Source organism: Symphodus melops, assembly GCF_947650265.1.
Source record: "Symphodus melops genome assembly, chromosome: 1".
Lineage (NCBI taxonomy): Eukaryota > Metazoa > Chordata > Actinopteri > Labriformes > Labridae > Symphodus > Symphodus melops.
The window spans coordinates 32,648,973-32,671,667 of NC_136691.1; the positions used below are offsets into that span (position 1 = coordinate 32,648,973).

General features: G+C 40.9%; 3 protein-coding genes and 2 pseudogenes across 5 annotated transcripts; all 5 read left to right on the top strand.

The window, feature by feature from the left end:
- Positions 1-6,857: 6,857 nt before the first annotated feature.
- LOC306833583 (tripartite motif-containing protein 16-like) lies at positions 6,858-8,516 on the top strand (the record flags this gene model as incomplete). The annotated part of the gene is made up of 1 exon (XM_079358932.1): positions 6,858-8,516. The coding sequence occupies one exon, from the start codon at positions 6,858-6,860 to the stop codon at positions 8,514-8,516; it is 1,659 nt and encodes a 552-aa protein (XP_079215058.1).
- A 1,681-nt stretch (positions 8,517-10,197) lies between these two features.
- LOC306833589 (tripartite motif-containing protein 16-like) lies at positions 10,198-11,889 on the top strand (the record flags this gene model as incomplete). Its single annotated transcript, XM_079358943.1, has 1 exon — positions 10,198-11,889. Exon 1 carries the CDS (start codon positions 10,231-10,233, stop codon positions 11,887-11,889), a length of 1,659 nt encoding a protein of 552 aa, XP_079215069.1. The 5' UTR covers positions 10,198-10,230.
- A 1,714-nt stretch (positions 11,890-13,603) lies between these two features.
- On the top strand, positions 13,604-15,262 carry LOC306833596 (tripartite motif-containing protein 16-like; annotated as a pseudogene). The gene has a single exon. The product of its transcript is annotated as a tripartite motif-containing protein 16-like (transcript).
- Positions 15,263-16,943: 1,681 nt separating this feature from the next.
- LOC306833670 (tripartite motif-containing protein 16-like) lies at positions 16,944-18,634 on the top strand (the record flags this gene model as incomplete). Its single annotated transcript, XM_079359102.1, is given in 2 exon segments — positions 16,944-17,862; positions 17,865-18,634. Coding segments are annotated over 2 exon segments (1,656 nt in total). The 5' UTR covers positions 16,944-16,976.
- A 1,714-nt stretch (positions 18,635-20,348) lies between these two features.
- LOC306833731 (tripartite motif-containing protein 16-like) lies at positions 20,349-22,007 on the top strand (annotated as a pseudogene). The gene has a single exon. The product of its transcript is annotated as a tripartite motif-containing protein 16-like (transcript).
- Positions 22,008-22,695: the final 688 nt, after the last annotated feature.

Genomic DNA, 22,695 nt, shown 5'->3' on the forward strand with positions numbered 1-22,695 from the left:
GTTTTCCTTAGCAGAACAATCTTGACCATCAAAACACTTATTCAGCTGTTTTAAGTGCAAACATTTCTGCATTATTGCAGCTAATGCCATATACTTGGCTTCACAGGTAGTTAATACAACTGTAGGCTGTTGTTTGGTTTTCCAAATAACAGCCTACAGTGGACCATTTTTGTTTAAACCGATGCAGTTATCTGTCATACTCTTTCGGTCATCAACTTCAGAAGCCCTATTGGCATCACTGTTGGGATGAATCGGGTTGTCCTCTGCATATTTACAAAAACACAATTCTTTGTCTTGGGTTCCCTTCAAATACTGTAAAACATGCTTCACCGTAGCCCATTGATCAGAGGAAGGTTTGTTGAAATACATAGAGAGTTTACTCACAACTATGTCTCTCGGCTAGCCTGTGAACACCTCGGGTTCCCACCGGAAGGGAAGGAGGAAGTGTTTGGAGCAAGGGAAGTCTGGGCGTCTCTGCTGAGACTGCTGCCCCCACAAACAGACCCCGGATAAGCAGTGGAAAATGGATGGATCGATATAAGTTGGCTCCATTTAGTAAATCTCTCCAATGAAGTATCAGAAAAAATCTGAGTGTTTTCCTTTATTTATCTTTTTTAAGATGTTATGTCACTGATGAACTTCCTCTATTTCTGCTTTGCTCAATGGAGAGGTCATGTGCAGCTCTCTGTCCTCAGATTAGTCATCTATCAATCTCAAATTATACAATTAATGATAAACAATTTCCTTAAAGTAAATGTCTGTCTTTCTAGATGAAACAACCTGTCCATGTGGACTTAGTTCCAAAGTGTACCACCAGGTGGCAACATAATGCATCAAAACCACAGACTGCATTAAAATCACATCTTTATATCCATTCAATGATCAGAAGAGGTTTCCTCTCTGCATGATAGTGTGACAGAAAACAGGATTATTGAGCGTATCTTGTTTATAATTGTCTATAATGTATTTCATTCTATTTGATGAACTTCTCATTGTAAATCATTCTTTTGATTATCAACACTTCTTACCATAATAAATGCATTTTCATGTGCCCATCAAGCTTTGCTCCCACATCCATCAGGCTCATGAATAACTTCTATTTATTTTCTATCTTTAACACCAAACTTTTAACTGCTCACAACAATTATGTATTTGTACCTATTTTTTTGGTTGTTTTTGTGTCTGACTGTAGGCGCACTGATGCTCTTTTACATAATGAAGTTCCTAACTGACAAATAAAGTTATTTGAATTTGAATTTGTGTCATCTGTCACTTATCTGTAGAGACCAACCTGTCGACCTGCTCAGACAGAGTTTCAATATTTGAAACAAAACTATTTATACGCTCTTTCATTTAGTCTGCATACGCTTAGTGTTTTCAAAATCTATGGCAATTCATGGTTTGACAAAGATGTGATGATTTATCTTATTTATGAACAAATATTTCTTTAATGACAGTTTCTTTTCTAATGCTGAATACGGCTCGACTTGAAGTTTAACAGGTTGTTTAAGTTTCTCTGTGTCTGAGTGGGAGAAAGAAAAAAAACACAAGAACTGCAGAAATGTATTTTTTGTTAATTTTGAAAACTATTCTCATCTGCATCTCGTAGAAGTCAATACGACAGTTATTATAACTTTGAATCTTTTAAAGATCTAAAGAGTGTAACCCTGAATTATTCCTATGCAAACATGCAGCTTGTCAGGAGGATGATTAGAAACACACATAAATGTTCTGTGTGTCTGTTTGGTATAATGTGGTTTTCTGTCCAGGTATGAAAAGGAAGGACGAGATGCTGGGAAAACATTGACATCATCATCAAACAGGTCAAAATCCTTCTTAAAAAAATTAACCAAACTCAACTCTGTGTTCAGCTGATGAAGATTGCCCCCTTGTGGCCGCCGAAGATATTGCTTTCATTCATCTGCAGGCCCTGAAGATGAGACAGAAACCAGAACCATTCTTTATTGAGGTTAATCTTAATACAGCTGAGGTATTGTTGCTGATTAAAGGATGGGTATAATGAATCGAGTTTGCAGAGTAACCTGTCTAGCTAGTTTTTACTGTGTTGTATTTTTCAGAATTCAACACATTTTTCAGCTGCCTGTAGAGGACTAAGTGTTTGAACTATTTAATTTTTGATACAATTAGGTTTGGGATTTAGTTCACTAGTAGTTGGGTGGTGTTCTTTACTCAATTATTTTACACATTTTATTTATTTAGAATATATTTTGGGTAACACCATGGGCTGGGCACTGAAGGTTATTTAAGTTAGAGTCAGGTAGAGGACCAGCATGCACCTGGGTGGGCCTAATGTTTTTTTTATCACAGAGCTCAAGAGAGGTATGGCAGGAGCTACGTTTTTCTTTGTTCTTTTGTTTGCTTTCCTTTACAAACAATAAGCCAACAAAAAAACGTATATCTCATGCAAGGAAAATGTATTTCTTTTGCACATCAAAGCCTCAATGATGCATCAGTGGTCATTTGATTAGGTTTCTATAATTAATTTTTATTTATTTTTGTTTTACAGGACAAATATCCACTACATAAAGTAAAATGACCTTGGACTCAAAGGAAGTATTCCTCTCACTGGGCCGATTGGAACTTGTTGGATAATACTGTAAAGACGCAGCTCACATGCACAAATCTTTGATGCAGCTGCCCTTGCCACAAGATGAAGTGTCATGGATTCTGCTGGAGCTTCCTGCTCCTAATAACCCCGCCTTCCTGCATTCACTCCTCTGCTCACCTTCCATTCAGCACCTGCCAGCCTTCCCTCCAATTCATAGTCTCCACCCATTTCCTGTACCATCTCAGCCAATCATCTGTCAGCCTCCTAGATCCTGCCACACACCTGCTGCTCGTCTGCTCATTACCCTCAATATATAAACTTGGTCAATCTCCCCGTTGTTTGTCAGATCGTTGTATGTGTTGCTGCCTGCCTTGTCTCCAGCCAGTTGATTATTGCCCTTTTTGGATTTCTCCCTGATGACTCTGGACTGGTTCTCTTGATTTTTGTTTTTCATTTTTTGGGCTAGACTTTATGTTACTCTGCCTAAAAGATTAATTAAATTTTCAGTTTTTTGCCTTACTCCTGCCTCTGCTCTTTAATTCTGCATTTGGGTCTTTGCTTAATTGTAACATGAAGTGATAAAACAAAGTCAAAACTTTAAAGGAAAGATGACAAAGTTGGGTGGATTAAAAAAAATTAAGGGTAAAACACTGTAAAACATGTCTGTAAAGGGAAGTCCATATGTAGAGCCAGAAAGACAGACTCTCGATGAAAAGGATTTTGCAAATGAAATAAATCCTGAAGACAGTGCTTCTAATGTGTCACGTGTAAAGTCAAGCTCTCCTTCTCATTCATCACAATCCTCATCATCCTCTTCAGCACGCATAAAAGCCAAGACAAACAAGGGTGTTCTGATTGAGCGTGTTGCTGCTTTAAAAAAGTAACATGTAATTAGTCAGCTGCAAATATGACTTGACTCCAAACAAAATCTAACAAAAGGTTTTTTCAGTGGATTAAAGTCGTATTAGATGTACTTCAAAACATACTAAAAGTTTACCAAACTTTGATACCAAGAAAGGACCATTTTCAAGGTGGCTTAAACATCAGCCTTTCCTGTGTTTTCCTGTTTCCTCTTGTCCAAATTTATGGGGGGAGGTGTGGTGAGATCCTCACAGTCAGAGAGTTCGCTCCGTTTCGTTCACATGGCTGCGCCCCCCGTATCAGTTTCGCTCCACCCTGGAGGTCATATTCAAAAGCTTGCATTTTCACCCCCGTGAAACACAGACGCCGTGTGAACGAAAGGCCAATCCGATACTCAACTGTTTCGCTTTACTGTCACAGCGTCTCCGTGTAAACGGGGCCAGAGTCGGCTCCTTTGAGAACGAGTAGTATCTTTAATGGTTTCTGAAGAATTGTTCCCTTGTATTCTTTTTGCTTTAGTTATCTGCATGTCTGCCTGCCTGCATCAACCATTCTTCTTGGATTTTTTACTTTTTGGACAATAAACACCCCTTACGCCAACCACTGTGTATGTGTGTTGCACTTGGGTCCTTGAAGTAGAAATCGTGAAAGTACGATCTGGACACCATGGACCCAGCAACCATGCTCACAGAAGCAGACCTTTTCCGCCAAGCCCTTTCCTCTCAAGGAACTCTGGTAGGTCAGCATGACCAATTACTCCGTGAAGTTATTGAAAATCTTAAAGCACTGTCCGCTTATGTGGTTCGGATCGGTAATCAAGTGGTCAAGGTTTCCAGCCAGCTCACCGCCCCCACACCTTAGCCTTCGGCTTAACCAGCCAGTCACTGCAGACATCTCAGTCTCTACATCTTGTGAGTCTCGAGTCCCAGAGCCAGAGCGATATTCAGGTGATTATGTGAGGCTTTTTTGATGCGATGTAATTTAAAGTTTGCGCAGCAACCCTCTGTTTTTCCCACTGACCGAGCTACGATAAGTTACATTCTGGGGTTGCTAAGAGGCAATGCTTAGCTTGGGCATCAGCAGTATGGGAGAATCAGCCTACAGTTAATTCTACATAATCTGAGTCCACTGCAGAGATGAGGAAGGTTTTTGACCCTGTTTGTGGCAGATTTGCCAGGGTTTCCGCAGTGTGGCAGAGTACTTTGTAAACTTCAGGACCATTGCAGCTAAATCAGGTTGGAATGATGATGTTTTTTCTTAAGGGTCCTAATGAGGACATTAAGGATGAGCTCGCTACTAGAGATTTCAAATTAAAAAACAAAAAACTTCATTTGTCCCCGGGGGCAATTCAATGGCCCACAGAGCAGCAACTATACTAAAACATCTAACCAATCAACAAAGAATAAAGTGTCAAAGAAGAATAAGTGTCAAGAGTGTTAGTACAAGTTGGAATACAAATACAGAGTTAGATACGAAGAACAGAAGAGAGTAAAGTGTCTAGATGTTAGTACAAGTTAAAAAACACAAGTCACAGAGTTAGATTCCGAGGACAGTAAAAGCACACATGAAAACACATGAAAGCAGACATGTGAACAGATGTATATCATGTAAATAGACATGCAGTAGACTGATTTGAAACAGATGTAAACAGATGTAAACAGAACTGTAGTGCCAGAGAAAATATAAGTGGACAGTGATCGGACTAAGATGTAATCAGACATAATGCATTTATGTAATGTAGTAATGAACAGACATAAGAGAACTAAAGTGCAGTAATGAGAGTATAAATATAATATATAACTATGAAGCTATTTGCAACTACTGAATCACAAAGTGATAGTGGTGCATGGCAGATAATATAACAACAGCCGAAATATACTAGCTCTGTATAAACAAGATTGAATACTGAAGAATAAAGTGACCGAAGTGCTATGATGGATGCGATGTAAGACCTGAAATCAGACAGAATAAAGTGGAATAGTGCATAAAGACCATAAATAAGCATAAACACTTTTTTGCATATAATCAAAACTTTAAAACTTGAACAAGAAGTGTTTTCAGAGAAGCAATTTCTTTTCTTGCCCAAAGAGAACCAAAAAAACAACTTGACACTTTTTAACCAGCAGCATGTTTAGTAATGTCGAATAATCAAGTCTTATAAAGGACAAAAATAAATAATGCTGTTTTATCTACGACAGAAATCTTACAGCTGAATTAACGCCCGTTCTGTGCCGTGCTGATGTCATCTTACTTTGTTTTGTCGTTGGCTGTTTCACATGAAGTAATGAGTAACGAGTACCTTTCAAAGTCAGTAATTGGAGTAGCGTTTTTGAATCTGGAAAGTTACTAAATCATTGCTAGTTCCCACAAACAGCAGTGGTGTTACAGCAATGAACACTGATGAACAAACAGTGTATTAGATCTGCATAATTTTACTATAACTCTATTATTTAAAGTTTTTTTCATCGTCCTTAACTTACAAATGATTCCACAGGTCTCATCTGAGAATACTTTTGGACATTTGATCACAGAGCGTGACGTGTATGTTGATGATGAGATGAGATGAAATGACTGAAGTGGAAATAAATGATTCCACTTTTATCTCGGGATAGAACAGATTTTAGCCGCAGTCCAAACTGCGCCAACAATCAATTAAGTGTGTTTATATCTGCTGGTCACCCTCACTGCTCTGTTTATGAAAAAAATTTAACTTTAACAACAAGGAAAAGCAAGCACACTAAGGAACCAAAGTGAACAGAGTTAGAAATGTAAGTCTCTGTTGATGACTAGCACACTAATGATCAAGGATGACTCACATCATGGGTATTAGCTGAGTCGTTGACATAGTTCTGCCAAGAGTCGTTACGACAACCAGTCGTCTGCGGGTCGTTGGAGTCACATGTTCTAATGTTGTCCTTGGGATGGACCAACTTCTGCCTCAAGGTGTTGGAGGGTTTGTGTTTGTGTGTCTGTGTTGATTTGAAAACGGGTGTTAAAGAAGCCATTTATGTCCAAGTGGAAAAGCCATCTCTTGACTGAGGTGGTGGTCAGAAACACCATCTTTCACCATCCTGCAATGATGTTTTGAATTCTCATCCAAAACAACTAAACTCCCAGTCCCACCTTGGAACATGTGACTCCAACGACCCACAGACGACTGTGTGTTGTAACGACTCTGATGTGAGTAATCCTTGACCATTAGCATGCTAATGATCCACAGAGGCTTAAATTTCGTGCTCCGTCCACCAAATAGTTCAGAACTGAAGGAGCCTTTTGGAGGAGAGGTGAAACGTCTTGAATATCTTCAGCCAGTCTAGTCACGGTTAGATCAAGCTTTGAATTAAGTCACGTTTTGTAGATCAGAGGTGAAAATAGTTTCAGTTCCCAGGAAGTGCAACTCAGACAGTCATTGTGACTGAGAGGAGAAATGGCCCAGAAAGGAGTTCAGCTGGACCAGGAAACTTTCTCTTGTTCGATCTGTCTGGATCTACTGAAGAAACCGGTGACTGTTCCCTGTGGACACAGCTACTGCATGAACTGTATTAAAACCCACTGGGATAAAGAGGAGAAGAAAAACTCCAGCTGCCCTCAGTGTAGGCAGACCTTCCCAGTGAGACCTGCCCTGTTGAAAAACACCATGTTGGCAGTTTTAGTGGAGGAGCTGAAGAAGACTGGACTTAAAGACGCTCCTGCTGACCGCTGCTATGCTGGACCCGAGGATGTGGCTTGCGATTTCTGCACCGAGAGCAAACTGAAAGCTCAAAGGTCCTGTCTACAATGTCTGGCTTCTTACTGTGAGAAACACCTGCAGCCTCATTATAAATCACCTACATTTGAAAAACACACGCTGGTGGAGCCCTCCAAGAAGCTCCAGGAGAACATATGCTCTCTACATAATGAGGTGATGAAGATGTTCTGCCGCACTGATAAGCAGTCTATCTGTTTTCTCTGCTCTGTGGAGGAACATAAAGGCCACAACACAGTCTCAGCTGCAGCAGAGAGGACCGAGAAGCAGAGAGAGCTGGAGGTGAGTCGACAACACATCCAGCAGAGGATCCAGGACAGAATGAAGCTGTTTCAACAGGAGGTGAAGGTTATTAATGGCTCTGTTGATAAAGCAGTGAAGGACAGTGAGAAGATCTTCACTCAGCTCATCTGTCTCATGGAGAAAAGACGCTCTGATGTGAAGCAGAAGGTCAGATCCCAGCAGCAAACTGAAGTCAGTCGAGTCAAAGAGCTTCAGGAGAAGCTGGAGCAGGAGATCACTGAGCTGAAGAGGAGAGACGCTGAACTGGAGAGGCTCTCACACACACAGGACCACATCAAGGTTCTACACGACTACCCTTCACTGTCACCACTCTGTCAATCTACACACTCATCCAGCATCAACATCCGTCCTCAGGGGTTATTTGAGTATGTGACGGCAGCTGTGTCAGAAGTCAAGGATGAACTTGAGGGCGTCCTGAGAGAGAAATGGATAAACATCTCACAGAGAGTGACTGAAGTGGATGTTTTGCTGTCAAAACCAGAGCCCAAGACCAGAGCTGACTTCTTACAATATTCACGTGACATCACACTGGATCCAAATACAATAAATGCACAGCTGTTATTAACTGCCGCAAACAAAAATGTAATAAACACAGGTCAACAACAGTCTTATTCTAGTCACCCAGACAGATTCACTGATTGGTGTCAAGTCCTGAGTCCAGAGAGTCTGACTGGGCGTTGTTACTGGGAGGTGGAGAGGAGAGGAAGAGGAGTTTGTGTAGCAGTCGCATATAAGAATATCAACAGAGCAGGAGGCGTGACTGAAAGAGGATTTGGACTCAATGACAAATCTTGGGCATTATATTGTGACAACAACATTTATAAGTTTCGGTACAACAGTGTTAGTACTCCTATCTCAGGTCCTCAGTCTTCCAGAGTAGGAGTCTACCTGGATCACAGAGCAGGTATTCTGTCCTTCTACAGCATCTCTAAAACCATGACTCTCCTCCACAGAGTCCAGACCACATTCACTCAGCCTCTACATGCTGGACTTTGGATCGGTTTTGGATCTGCTGCTGAGTTGTGTAAACTGAAATAGACAGAAGCAATGTAAAGGAACTGTGTGTTAAACTTTAATCCTTCAACTTGATCATTATTCTTGTTTGTTGCTGAGAGCTGATTGTGACTTTATAGGTGGTACTTTGACATCTTTTCACTTGTTCTGTAAATGTTTGAGTCTCTTTACAAACACTCTTTAGATGTTTCTGTTTAGTCACAGAAGCTTTACTGCTTATGAGGATTACAGTTCAGCTGAACTGACGTTTTCTCTGCATGAACATTTCAACTTTTCTTCACTTAAAATATGTTTGCAATGTGTACTGATTGTTTTTACCACTATTAACATTTCATTTAGAAAAATCTCCAATAAAATTTATAGAATGATTTCTTTTTGAAGAATTAGTTGTGTTGTTTAATCTTAAAATGATTAAAAATAAACTCTGAATTGTGAAATCAATGAGATGATTATTATTTTATTTTTCAAAACTGAGATTCTGATCAAACAAACTGACAGAGGTACTAAAACATTCAACTCAAGTTAAAGACAACTACTTTAATGGAATGTTACTATGGTTACTTATAAAGGACTCTAGTCAATGTAAAAAGTAGCTGGTATAAAATTCAATTGAATTAAACGTTTTGTAGTTGCTTATTTTTTTGCAAACAGACAACATGACACTTTATGACCAGCAGCCTGTTTAATAATGATCAATAATCAAGTCTTGTAAAGGACAAGATTCAATAATGTGGTCTAGTTTTACTATAACTCTATTATTTAAAGTTTTTTTCTTCGTCCTTAACGTACAAATGATTCCACAGGTCTCATCTGAGAATACTTTTGGACATTTGATCACAGAGCGTGACGTGTACGTTCCACATTTCGTCAGATGAAATGACTGAAGTGGAAATAAATGATTCCACTTTTATCTCGGGATAGAACAGATTTTAGCCGCAGTCCAAACTGCTCCAGCATTCAATTAAGTGTGTTTATATCTGCTGGTCACCCTCACTTTACTGTTTATAAAAAAATATGAACTTTAACAACAAGGAAAAGCAAGCACACTAAGAAACCACAGTGGACAGAGTTAGAAATGTAAGTCTCTGTGGATAATTAGTACACTAATAATCAAGGATGACTCACATCATGGGTATTAGCTGAGTCGTTGAGATAGTTCTGCCAAGAGTCGTTACGACAACCAGTCGTCCGCGGGTCGTTGGAGTCACATGTTCTAATGTTGTCCTTGGGCTGGACCAACTTCTGCCTCAAGGTGTTGGAGGGTTTGTGTTTGTGTGTCTGTGTTGATTTGAAAACGGGTGTTAAAGAAGCCATTTATGTCCAAGTGGAAAAGCCATCTCTTGACTGAGGTGGTGGTCAGAAACACCATCCTGCAATGATGTTTTGAATTCTCATCCAAAACAACTGAACTCCCAGTCCCATCTTGGAACATGTGACTCCAACGACCCACAGACGACTGTGTGTTGTAACGACTCAGCTAACGACTCTGATGTGAGTCATCCTTGACTATTAGCATGCTAATGATCCACAGAGGCTTAAATTTCTTGCTCCATCCTCCAAATAGCTCAGAACTGAAGGAGCCTTTTGGAGGAGAGGTGAAACGTCTTGAATATCTTCAGCCAGTCTAGTCACGGTTGGATCAAGCTTTGAATTAAGTCACGTTTTGTAGATCAGAGGTGAAAATAGTTTCAGTTCCCAGGAAGTGCAACTCAGACAGTCATTGTGACTGAGAGGAGAAATGGCCCAGAAAGGAGTTCAGCTGGACCAGGAAACCTTCTCTTGTTCGATCTGTCTGGATCTACTGAAGAAACCGGTGACTGTTCCCTGTGGACACAGCTACTGCATGAACTGTATTAAAACCCACTGGGATAAAGAGGAGAAGAAAAACTCCAGCTGCCCTCAGTGTAGGCAGACCTTCCCAGTGAGACCTGCCCTGTTGAAAAACACCATGTTGGCAGTTTTAGTGGAGGAGCTGAAGAAGACTGGACTTAAAGACGCTCCTGCTGACCGCTGCTATGCTGGACCCGAGGATGTGGCTTGCGATTTCTGCACCGAGAGCAAACTGAAAGCTCAAAGGTCCTGTCTACAATGTCTGGCTTCTTACTGTGAGAAACACCTGCAGCCTCATTATAAATCACCTACATTTGAAAAACACACGCTGGTGGAGCCCTCCAAGAAGCTCCAGGAGAACATATGCTCTCTACATAATGAGGTGATGAAGATGTTCTGCCGCACTGATAAGCAGTCTATCTGTTTTCTCTGCTCTGTGGAGGAACATAAAGGCCACAACACAGTCTCAGCTGCAGCAGAGAGGACCGAGAAGCAGAGAGAGCTGGAGGTGAGTCGACAACACATCCAGCAGAGGATCCAGGACAGAATGAAGCTGTTTCAACAGGAGGTGAAGGTTATTAATGGCTCTGTTGATAAAGCAGTGAAGGACAGTGAGAAGATCTTCACTCAGCTCATCTGTCTCATGGAGAAAAGACGCTCTGATGTGAAGCAGAAGGTTAGATCCCAGCAGCAAACTGAAGTCAGTCGAGTCAAAGAGCTTCAGGAGAAGCTGGAGCAGGAGATCACTGAGCTGAAGAGGAGAGACGCTGAACTGGAGAGGCTCTCACACACACAGGACCACATCAAGGTTCTACACGACTACCCTTCACTGTCACCACTCTGTCAATCTACACACTCATCCAGCATCAACATCCGTCCTCAGGGGTTATTTGAGTATGTGACGGCAGCTGTGTCAGAAGTCAAGGATGAACTTGAGGACGTCCTGAGAGAGAAATGGATAAACATCTCACAGAGAGTGACTGAAGTGGATGTTTTTCTGTCAAAACCAGAGCCCAAGACCAGAGCTGACTTCTTACAATATTCACGTGACATCACACTGGATCCAAATACAATAAATGCACAGCTGTTATTAACTGCCGCAAACAAAAATGTAATAAACACAGGTCAACAACAGTCTTATTCTAGTCACCCAGACAGATTCACTGATTGGTGTCAAGTCCTGAGTCCAGAGAGTCTGACTGGGCGTTGTTACTGGGAGGTGGAGAGGAGAGGAAGAGGAGTTTGTGTAGCAGTCGCATATAAGAATATCAACAGAGCAGGAGGCGTGACTGAAAGAGGATTTGGACTCAATGACAAATCTTGGGCATTATATTGTGACAACAACATTTATAAGTTTCGGTACAACAGTGTTAGTACTCCTATCTCAGGTCCTCAGTCTTCCAGAGTAGGAGTCTACCTGGATCACAGAGCAGGTATTCTGTCCTTCTACAGCATCTCTAAAACCATGACTCTCCTCCACAGAGTCCAGACCACATTCACTCAGCCTCTACATGCTGGACTTTGGATCGGTTTTGGATCTGCTGCTGAGTTGTGTAAACTGAAATAGACAGAAGCAATGTAAAGGAACTGTGTGTTAAACTTTAATCCTTCAACTTGATCATTATTCTTGTTTGTTGCTGAGAGCTGATTGTGACTTTATAGGCGGTACTTTGACATCTTTTCACTTGTTCTGTAAATGTTTGAGTCTCTTTACAAACACTCTTTAGATGTTTCTGTTTAGTCACAGAAGCTTTACTGCTTATGAGGATTACAGTTCAGCTGAACTGACGTTTTCTCTGCATGAACATTTCAACTTTTATTCACTTAAAATATGTTTGCAATGTGTACTGATTGTTTTTACCACTATTAACATTTCATTTAGAAAAATCTCCAATAAAATTTATAGAATGATTTCTTTTTGAAGAATTAGTTGTGTTGTTTAATCTTAAAATGATCAAAAATAAACTCTGAATTGTGAAATCAATGAGATGATTATTATTTTATTTTTCAAAACTGAGATTCTGATCAAACAAACTGACAGAGGTACTAAAACATTCAACTCAAGTTAAAGACAACTACTTTAATGGAATGTTACTATGGTTACTTATAAAGGACTCTAGTCAATGTAAAAAGTAGCTGGTATAAAATTCAATTGAATTAAACGTTTTGTAGTTGCTTATTTTTTTGCAAACAGACAACATGACACTTTATGACCAGCAGCCTGTTTAATAATGATCAATAATCAAGTCTTGTAAAGGACAAGATTCAATAATGTGGTCTAGTTTTACTATAACTCTATTATTTAAAGTTTTTTTCTTCGTCCTTAACGTACAAATGATTCCACAGGTCTCATCTGAGAATACTTTTGGACATTTGATCACAGAGCGTGACGTGTACGTTCCACATTTCGTCAGATGAAATGACTGAAGTGGAAATAAATGATTCCACTTTTATCTTGGGATAGAACAGATTTTAGCCGCAGTCCAAACTGCTCCAGCATTCAATTAAGTGTGTTTATATCTGCTGGTCACCCTCACTTTACTGTTTATAAAAAAATATGAACTTTAACAACAAGGAAAAGCAAGCACACTAAGAAACCACAGTGGACAGAGTTAGAAATGTAAGTCTCTGTGGATAATTAGTACACTAATAATCAAGGATGACTCACATCATGGGTATTAGCTGAGTCGTTGAGATAGTTCTGCCAAGAGTCGTTACGACAACCAGTCGTCCGCGGGTCGTTGGAGTCACATGTTCTAATGTTGTCCTTGGGCTGGACCAACTTCTGCCTCAAGGTGTTGGAGGGTTTGTGTTTGTGTGTCTGTGTTGATTTGAAAACGGGTGTTAAAGAAGCCATTTATGTCCAAGTGGAAAAGCCATCTCTTGACTGAGGTGGTGGTCAGAAACACCATCCTGCAATGATGTTTTGAATTCTCATCCAAAACAACTGAACTCCCAGTCCCATCTTGGAACATGTGACTCCAACGACCCACAGACGACTGTGTGTTGTAACGACTCAGCTAACGACTCTGATGTGAGTCATCCTTGACTATTAGCATGCTAATGATCCACAGAGGCTTAAATTTCTTGCTCCATCCTCCAAATAGCTCAGAACTGAAGGAGCCTTTTGGAGGAGAGGTGAAACGTCTTGAATATCTTCAGCCAGTCTAGTCACGGTTGGATCAAGCTTTGAATTAAGTCACGTTTTGTAGATCAGAGGTGAAAATAGTTTCAGTTCCCAGGAAGTGCAACTCAGACAGTCATTGTGACTGAGAGGAGAAATGGCCCAGAAAGGAGTTCAGCTGGACCAGGAAACCTTCTCTTGTTCGATCTGTCTGGATCTACTGAAGAAACCGGTGACTGTTCCCTGTGGACACAGCTACTGCATGAACTGTATTAAAACCCACTGGGATAAAGAGGAGAAGAAAAACTCCAGCTGCCCTCAGTGTAGGCAGACCTTCCCAGTGAGACCTGCCCTGTTGAAAAACACCATGTTGGCAGTTTTAGTGGAGGAGCTGAAGAAGACTGGACTTAAAGACGCTCCTGCTGACCGCTGCTATGCTGGACCCGAGGATGTGGCTTGCGATTTCTGCACCGAGAGCAAACTGAAAGCTCAAAGGTCCTGTCTACAATGTCTGGCTTCTTACTGTGAGAAACACCTGCAGCCTCATTATAAATCACCTACATTTGAAAAACACACGCTGGTGGAGCCCTCCAAGAAGCTCCAGGAGAACATATGCTCTCTACATAATGAGGTGATGAAGATGTTCTGCCGCACTGATAAGCAGTCTATCTGTTTTCTCTGCTCTGTGGAGGAACATAAAGGCCACAACACAGTCTCAGCTGCAGCAGAGAGGACCGAGAAGCAGAGAGAGCTGGAGGTGAGTCGACAACACATCCAGCAGAGGATCCAGGACAGAATGAAGCTGTTTCAACAGGAGGTGAAGGTTATTAATGGCTCTGTTGATAAAGCAGTGAAGGACAGTGAGAAGATCTTCACTCAGCTCATCTGTCTCATGGAGAAAAGACGCTCTGATGTGAAGCAGAAGGTTAGATCCCAGCAGCAAACTGAAGTCAGTCGAGTCAAAGAGCTTCAGGAGAAGCTGGAGCAGGAGATCACTGAGCTGAAGAGGAGAGACGCTGAACTGGAGAGGCTCTCACACACACAGGACCACATCAAGGTTCTACACGACTACCCTTCACTGTCACCACTCTGTCAATCTACACACTCATCCAGCATCAACATCCGTCCTCAGGGGTTATTTGAGTATGTGACGGCAGCTGTGTCAGAAGTCAAGGATGAACTTGAGGACGTCCTGAGAGAGAAATGGATAAACATCTCACAGAGAGTGACTGAAGTGGATGTTTTTCTGTCAAAACCAGAGCCCAAGACCAGAGCTGACTTCTTACAATATTCACGTGACATCACACTGGATCCAAATACAATAAATGCACAGCTGTTATTAACTGCCGCAAACAAAAATGTAATAAACACAGGTCAACAACAGTCTTATTCTAGTCACCCAGACAGATTCACTGATTGGTGTCAAGTCCTGAGTCCAGAGAGTCTGACTGGGCGTTGTTACTGGGAGGTGGAGAGGAGAGGAAGAGGAGTTTGTGTAGCAGTCGCATATAAGAATATCAACAGAGCAGGAGGCGTGACTGAAAGAGGATTTGGACTCAATGACAAATCTTGAGCATTATATTGTGACAACAACATTTATAAGTTTCGGTACAACAGTGTTAGTACTCCTATCTCAGGTCCTCAGTCTTCCAGAGTAGGAGTCTACCTGGATCACAGAGCAGGTATTCTGTCCTTCTACAGCATCTCTAAAACCATGACTCTCCTCCACAGAGTCCAGACCACATTCACTCAGCCTCTACATGCTGGACTTTGGATCGGTTTTGGATCTGCTGCTGAGTTGTGTAAACTGAAATAGACAGAAGCAATGTAAAGGAACTGTGTGTTAAACTTTAATCCTTCAACTTGATCATTATTCTTGTTTGTTGCTGAGAGCTGATTGTGACTTTATAGGCGGTACTTTGACATCTTTTCACTTGTTCTGTAAATGTTTGAGTCTCTTTACAAACACTCTTTAGATGTTTCTGTTTAGTCACAGAAGCTTTACTGCTTATGAGGATTACAGTTCAGCTGAACTGACGTTTTCTCTGCATGAACATTTCAACTTTTATTCACTTAAAATATGTTTGCAATGTGTACTGATTGTTTTTACCACTATTAACATTTCATTTAGAAAAATCTCCAATAAAATTTATAGAATGATTTCTTTTTGAAGAATTAGTTGTGTTGTTTAATCTTAAAATGATTAAAAATAAACTCTGAATTGTGAAATCAATGAGATGATTATTATTTTATTTTTCAAAACTGAGATTCTGATCAAACAAACTGACAGAGGTACTAAAACATTCAACTCAAGTTAAAGACAACTACTTTAATGGAATGTTACTATGGTTACTTATAAAGGACTCTAGTCAATGTAAAAAGTAGCTGGTATAAAATTCAATTGAATTAAACGTTTTGTAGTTGCTTATTTTTTTGCAAACAGACAACATGACACTTTATGACCAGCAGCCTGTTTAATAATGATCAATAATCAAGTCTTGTAAAGGACAAGATTCAATAATGTGGTCTAGTTTTACTATAACTCTATTATTTAAAGTTTTTTTCTTCGTCCTTAACGTACAAATGATTCCACAGGTCTCATCTGAGAATACTTTTGGACATTTGATCACAGAGCGTGACGTGTACGTTCCACATTTCGTCAGATGAAATGACTGAAGTGGAAATAAATGATTCCACTTTTATCTCGGGATAGAACAGATTTTAGCCGCAGTCCAAACTGCTCCAGCATTCAATTAAGTGTGTTTATATCTGCTGGTCACCCTCACTTTACTGTTTATAAAAAAATATGAACTTTAACAACAAGGAAAAGCAAGCACACTAAGAAACCACAGTGGACAGAGTTAGAAATGTAAGTCTCTGTGGATAATTAGTACACTAATAATCAAGGATGACTCACATCATGGGTATTAGCTGAGTCGTTGAGATAGTTCTGCCAAGAGTCGTTACGACAACCAGTCGTCCGCGGGTCGTTGGAGTCACATGTTCTAATGTTGTCCTTGGGCTGGACCAACTTCTGCCTCAAGGTGTTGGAGGGTTTGTGTTTGTGTGTCTGTGTTGATTTGAAAACGGGTGTTAAAGAAGCCATTTATGTCCAAGTGGAAAAGCCATCTCTTGACTGAGGTGGTGGTCAGAAACACCATCCTGCAATGATGTTTTGAATTCTCATCCAAAACAACTGAACTCCCAGTCCCATCTTGGAACATGTGACTCCAACGACCCACAGACGACTGTGTGTTGTAACGACTCAGCTAACGACTCTGATGTGAGTCATCCTTGACTATTAGCATGCTAATGATCCACAGAGGCTTAAATTTCTTGCTCCATCCTCCAAATAGCTCAGAACTGAAGGAGCCTTTTGGAGGAGAGGTGAAACGTCTTGAATATCTTCAGCCAGTCTAGTCACGGTTGGATCAAGCTTTGAATTAAGTCACGTTTTGTAGATCAGAGGTGAAAATAGTTTCAGTTCCCAGGAAGTGCAACTCAGACAGTCATTGTGACTGAGAGGAGAAATGGCCCAGAAAGGAGTTCAGCTGGACCAGGAAACCTTCTCTTGTTCGATCTGTCTGGATCTACTGAAGAAACCGGTGACTGTTCCCTGTGGACACAGCTACTGCATGAACTGTATTAAAACCCACTGGGATAAAGAGGAGAAGAAAAACTCCAGCTGCCCTCAGTGTAGGCAGACCTTCCCAGTGAGACCTGCCCTGTTGAAAAACACCATGTTGGCAGTTTTAGTGGAGGAGCTGAAGAAGACTGGACTTAAAGACGCTCCTGCTGACCGCTGCTATGCTGGACCCGAGGATGTGGCTTGCGATTTCTGCACCGAGAGCAAACTGAAAGCTCAAAGGTCCTGTCTACAATGTCTGGCTTCTTACTGTGAGAAACACCTGCAGCCTCATTATAAATCACCTACATTTGAAAAACACACGCTGGTGGAGCCCTCCAAGAAGCTCCAGGAGAACATATGCTCTCTACATAATGAGGTGATGAAGATGTTCTGCCGCACTGATAAGCAGTCTATCTGTTTTCTCTGCTCTGTGGAGGAACATAAAGGCCACGACACAGTCTCAGCTGCAGCAGAGAGGACCGAGAAGCAGAGAGAGCTGGAGGTGAGTCGACAACACATCCAGCAGAGGATCCAGGACAGAATGAAGCTGTTTCAACAGGAGGTGAAGGTTATTAATGGCTCTGTTGATAAAGCAGTGAAGGACAGTGAGAAGATCTTCACTCAGCTCATCTGTCTCATGGAGAAAAGACGCTCTGATGTGAAGCAGAAGGTTAGATCCCAGCAGCAAACTGAAGTCAGTCGAGTCAAAGAGCTTCAGGAGAAGCTGGAGCAGGAGATCACTGAGCTGAAGAGGAGAGACGCTGAACTGGAGAGGCTCTCACACACACAGGACACATCAAGGTTCTACACGACTACCCTTCACTGTCACCACTCTGTCAATCTACACACTCATCCAGCATCAACATCCGTCCTCAGGGGTTATTTGAGTATGTGACGGCAGCTGTGTCAGAAGTCAAGGATGAACTTGAGGACGTCCTGAGAGAGAAATGGATAAACATCTCACAGAGAGTGACTGAAGTGGATGTTTTTCTGTCAAAACCAGAGCCCAAGACCAGAGCTGACTTCTTACAATATTCACGTGACATCACACTGGATCCAAATACAATAAATGCACAGCTGTTATTAACTGCCGCAAACAAAAATGTAATAAACACAGGTCAACAACAGTCTTATTCTAGTCACCCAGACAGATTCACTGATTGGTGTCAAGTCCTGAGTCCAGAGAGTCTGACTGGGCGTTGTTACTGGGAGGTGGAGAGGAGAGGAAGAGGAGTTTGTGTAGCAGTCGCATATAAGAATATCAACAGAGCAGGAGGCGTGACTGAAAGAGGATTTGGACTCAATGACAAATCTTGGGCATTATATTGTGACAACAACATTTATAAGTTTCGGTACAACAGTGTTAGTACTCCTATCTCAGGTCCTCAGTCTTCCAGAGTAGGAGTCTACCTGGATCACAGAGCAGGTATTCTGTCCTTCTACAGCATCTCTAAAACCATGACTCTCCTCCACAGAGTCCAGACCACATTCACTCAGCCTCTACATGCTGGACTTTGGATCGGTTTTGGATCTGCTGCTGAGTTGTGTAAACTGAAATAGACAGAAGCAATGTAAAGGAACTGTGTGTTAAACTTTAATCCTTCAACTTGATCATTATTCTTGTTTGTTGCTGAGAGCTGATTGTGACTTTATAGGTGGTACTTTGACATCTTTTCACTTGTTCTGTAAATGTTTGAGTCTCTTTACAAACACTCTTTAGATGTTTCTGTTTAGTCACAGAAGCTTTACTGCTTATGAGGATTACAGTTCAGCTGAACTGACGTTTTCTCTGCATGAACATTTCAACTTTTATTCACTTAAAATATGTTTGCAATGTGTACTGATTGTTTTTACCACTATTAACATTTCATTTAGAAAAATCTCCAATAAAATTTATAGAATGATTTCTTTTTGAAGAATTAGTTGTGTTGTTTAATCTTAAAATGATTAAAAATAAACTCTGAATTGTGAAATCAATGAGATGATTATTATTTTATTTTTCAAAACTGAGATTCTGATCAAACAAACTGACAGAGGTACTAAAACATTCAACTCAAGTTAAAGACAACTACTTTAATGGAATGTTACTATGGTTACTTATAAAGGACTCTAGTCAATGTAAAAAGTAGCTGGTATAAAATTCAATTGAATTAAACGTTTTGTAGTTGCTTATTTTTTTGCAAACAGACAACATGACACTTTATGACCAGCAGCCTGTTTAATAATGATCAATAATCAAGTCTTGTAAAGGACAAGATTCAATAATGTGGTCTAGTTTTACTATAACTCTATTATTTAAAGTTTTTTTCTTCGTCCTTAACGTACAAATGATTCCACAGGTCTCATCTGAGAATACTTTTGGACATTTGATCACAGAGCGTGACGTGTACGTTCCACATTTCGTCAGATGAAATGACTGAAGTGGAAATAAATGATTCCACTTTTATCTCGGGATAGAACAGATTTTAGCCGCAGTCCAAACTGCTCCAGCATTCAATTAAGTGTGTTTATATCTGCTGGTCACCCTCACTTTACTGTTTATAAAAAAATATGAACTTTAACAACAAGGAAAAGCAAGCACACTAAGAAACCACAGTGGACAGAGTTAGAAATGTAAGTCTCTGTGGATAATTAGTACACTAATAATCAAGGATGACTCACATCATGGGTATTAGCTGAGTCGTTGAGATAGTTCTGCCAAGAGTCGTTACGACAACCAGTCGTCCGCGGGTCGTTGGAGTCACATGTTCTAATGTTGTCCTTGGGCTGGACCAACTTCTGCCTCAAGGTGTTGGAGGGTTTGTGTTTGTGTGTCTGTGTTGATTTGAAAACGGGTGTTAAAGAAGCCATTTATGTCCAAGTGGAAAAGCCATCTCTTGACTGAGGTGGTGGTCAGAAACACCATCCTGCAATGATGTTTTGAATTCTCATCCAAAACAACTGAACTCCCAGTCCCATCTTGGAACATGTGACTCCAACGACCCACAGACGACTGTGTGTTGTAACGACTCAGCTAACGACTCTGATGTGAGTCATCCTTGACTATTAGCATGCTAATGATCCACAGAGGCTTAAATTTCTTGCTCCATCCTCCAAATAGCTCAGAACTGAAGGAGCCTTTTGGAGGAGAGGTGAAACGTCTTGAATATCTTCAGCCAGTCTAGTCACGGTTGGATCAAGCTTTGAATTAAGTCACGTTTTGTAGATCAGAGGTGAAAATAGTTTCAGTTCCCAGGAAGTGCAACTCAGACAGTCATTGTGACTGAGAGGAGAAATGGCCCAGAAAGGAGTTCAGCTGGACCAGGAAACCTTCTCTTGTTCGATCTGTCTGGATCTACTGAAGAAACCGGTGACTGTTCCCTGTGGACACAGCTACTGCATGAACTGTATTAAAACCCACTGGGATAAAGAGGAGAAGAAAAACTCCAGCTGCCCTCAGTGTAGGCAGACCTTCCCAGTGAGACCTGCCCTGTTGAAAAACACCATGTTGGCAGTTTTAGTGGAGGAGCTGAAGAAGACTGGACTTAAAGACGCTCCTGCTGACCGCTGCTATGCTGGACCCGAGGATGTGGCTTGCGATTTCTGCACCGAGAGCAAACTGAAAGCTCAAAGGTCCTGTCTACAATGTCTGGCTTCTTACTGTGAGAAACACCTGCAGCCTCATTATAAATCACCTACATTTGAAAAACACACGCTGGTGGAGCCCTCCAAGAAGCTCCAGGAGAACATATGCTCTCTACATAATGAGGTGATGAAGATGTTCTGCCGCACTGATAAGCAGTCTATCTGTTTTCTCTGCTCTGTGGAGGAACATAAAGGCCACAACACAGTCTCAGCTGCAGCAGAGAGGACCGAGAAGCAGAGAGAGCTGGAGGTGAGTCGACAACACATCCAGCAGAGGATCCAGGACAGAATGAAGCTGTTTCAACAGGAGGTGAAGGTTATTAATGGCTCTGTTGATAAAGCAGTGAAGGACAGTGAGAAGATCTTCACTCAGCTCATCTGTCTCATGGAGAAAAGACGCTCTGATGTGAAGCAGAAGGTTAGATCCCAGCAGCAAACTGAAGTCAGTCGAGTCAAAGAGCTTCAGGAGAAGCTGGAGCAGGAGATCACTGAGCTGAAGAGGAGAGACGCTGAACTGGAGAGGCTCTCACACACACAGGACCACATCAAGGTTCTACACGACTACCCTTCACTGTCACCACTCTGTCAATCTACACACTCATCCAGCATCAACATCCGTCCTCAGGGGTTATTTGAGTATGTGACGGCAGCTGTGTCAGAAGTCAAGGATGAACTTGAGGACGTCCTGAGAGAGAAATGGATAAACATCTCACAGAGAGTGACTGAAGTGGATGTTTTTCTGTCAAAACCAGAGCCCAAGACCAGAGCTGACTTCTTACAATATTCACGTGACATCACACTGGATCCAAATACAATAAATGCACAGCTGTTATTAACTGCCGCAAACAAAAATGTAATAAACACAGGTCAACAACAGTCTTATTCTAGTCACCCAGACAGATTCACTGATTGGTGTCAAGTCCTGAGTCCAGAGAGTCTGACTGGGCGTTGTTACTGGGAGGTGGAGAGGAGAGGAAGAGGAGTTTGTGTAGCAGTCGCATATAAGAATATCAACAGAGCAGGAGGCGTGACTGAAAGAGGATTTGGACTCAATGACAAATCTTGAGCATTATATTGTGACAACAACATTTATAAGTTTCGGTACAACAGTGTTAGTACTCCTATCTCAGGTCCTCAGTCTTCCAGAGTAGGAGTCTACCTGGATCACAGAGCAGGTATTCTGTCCTTCTACAGCATCTCTAAAACCATGACTCTCCTCCACAGAGTCCAGACCACATTCACTCAGCCTCTACATGCTGGACTTTGGATCGGTTTTGGATCTGCTGCTGAGTTGTGTAAACTGAAATAGACAGAAGCAATGTAAAGGAACTGTGTGTTAAACTTTAATCCTTCAACTTGATCATTATTCTTGTTTGTTGCTGAGAGCTGATTGTGACTTTATAGGCGGTACTTTGACATCTTTTCACTTGTTCTGTAAATGTTTGAGTCTCTTTACAAACACTCTTTAGATGTTTCTGTTTAGTCACAGAAGCTTTACTGCTTATGAGGATTACAGTTCAGCTGAACTGACGTTTTCTCTGCATGAACATTTCAACTTTTATTCACTTAAAATATGTTTGCAATGTGTACTGATTGTTTTTACCACTATTAACATTTCATTTAGAAAAATCTCCAATAAAATTTATAGAATGATTTCTTTTTGAAGAATTAGTTGTGTTGTTTAATCTTAAAATGATTAAAAATAAACTCTGAATTGTGAAATCAATGAGATGATTATTATTTTATTTTTCAAAACTGAGATTCTGATCAAACAAACTGACAGAGGTACTAAAACATTCAACTCAAGTTAAAGACAACTACTTTAATGGAATGTTACTATGGTTACTTATAAAGGACTCTAGTCAATGTAAAAAGTAGCTGGTATAAAATTCAATTGAATTAAACGTTTTGTAGTTGCTTATTTTTTTGCAAACAGACAACATGACACTTTATGACCAGCAGCCTGTTTAATAATGATCAATAATCAAGTCTTGTAA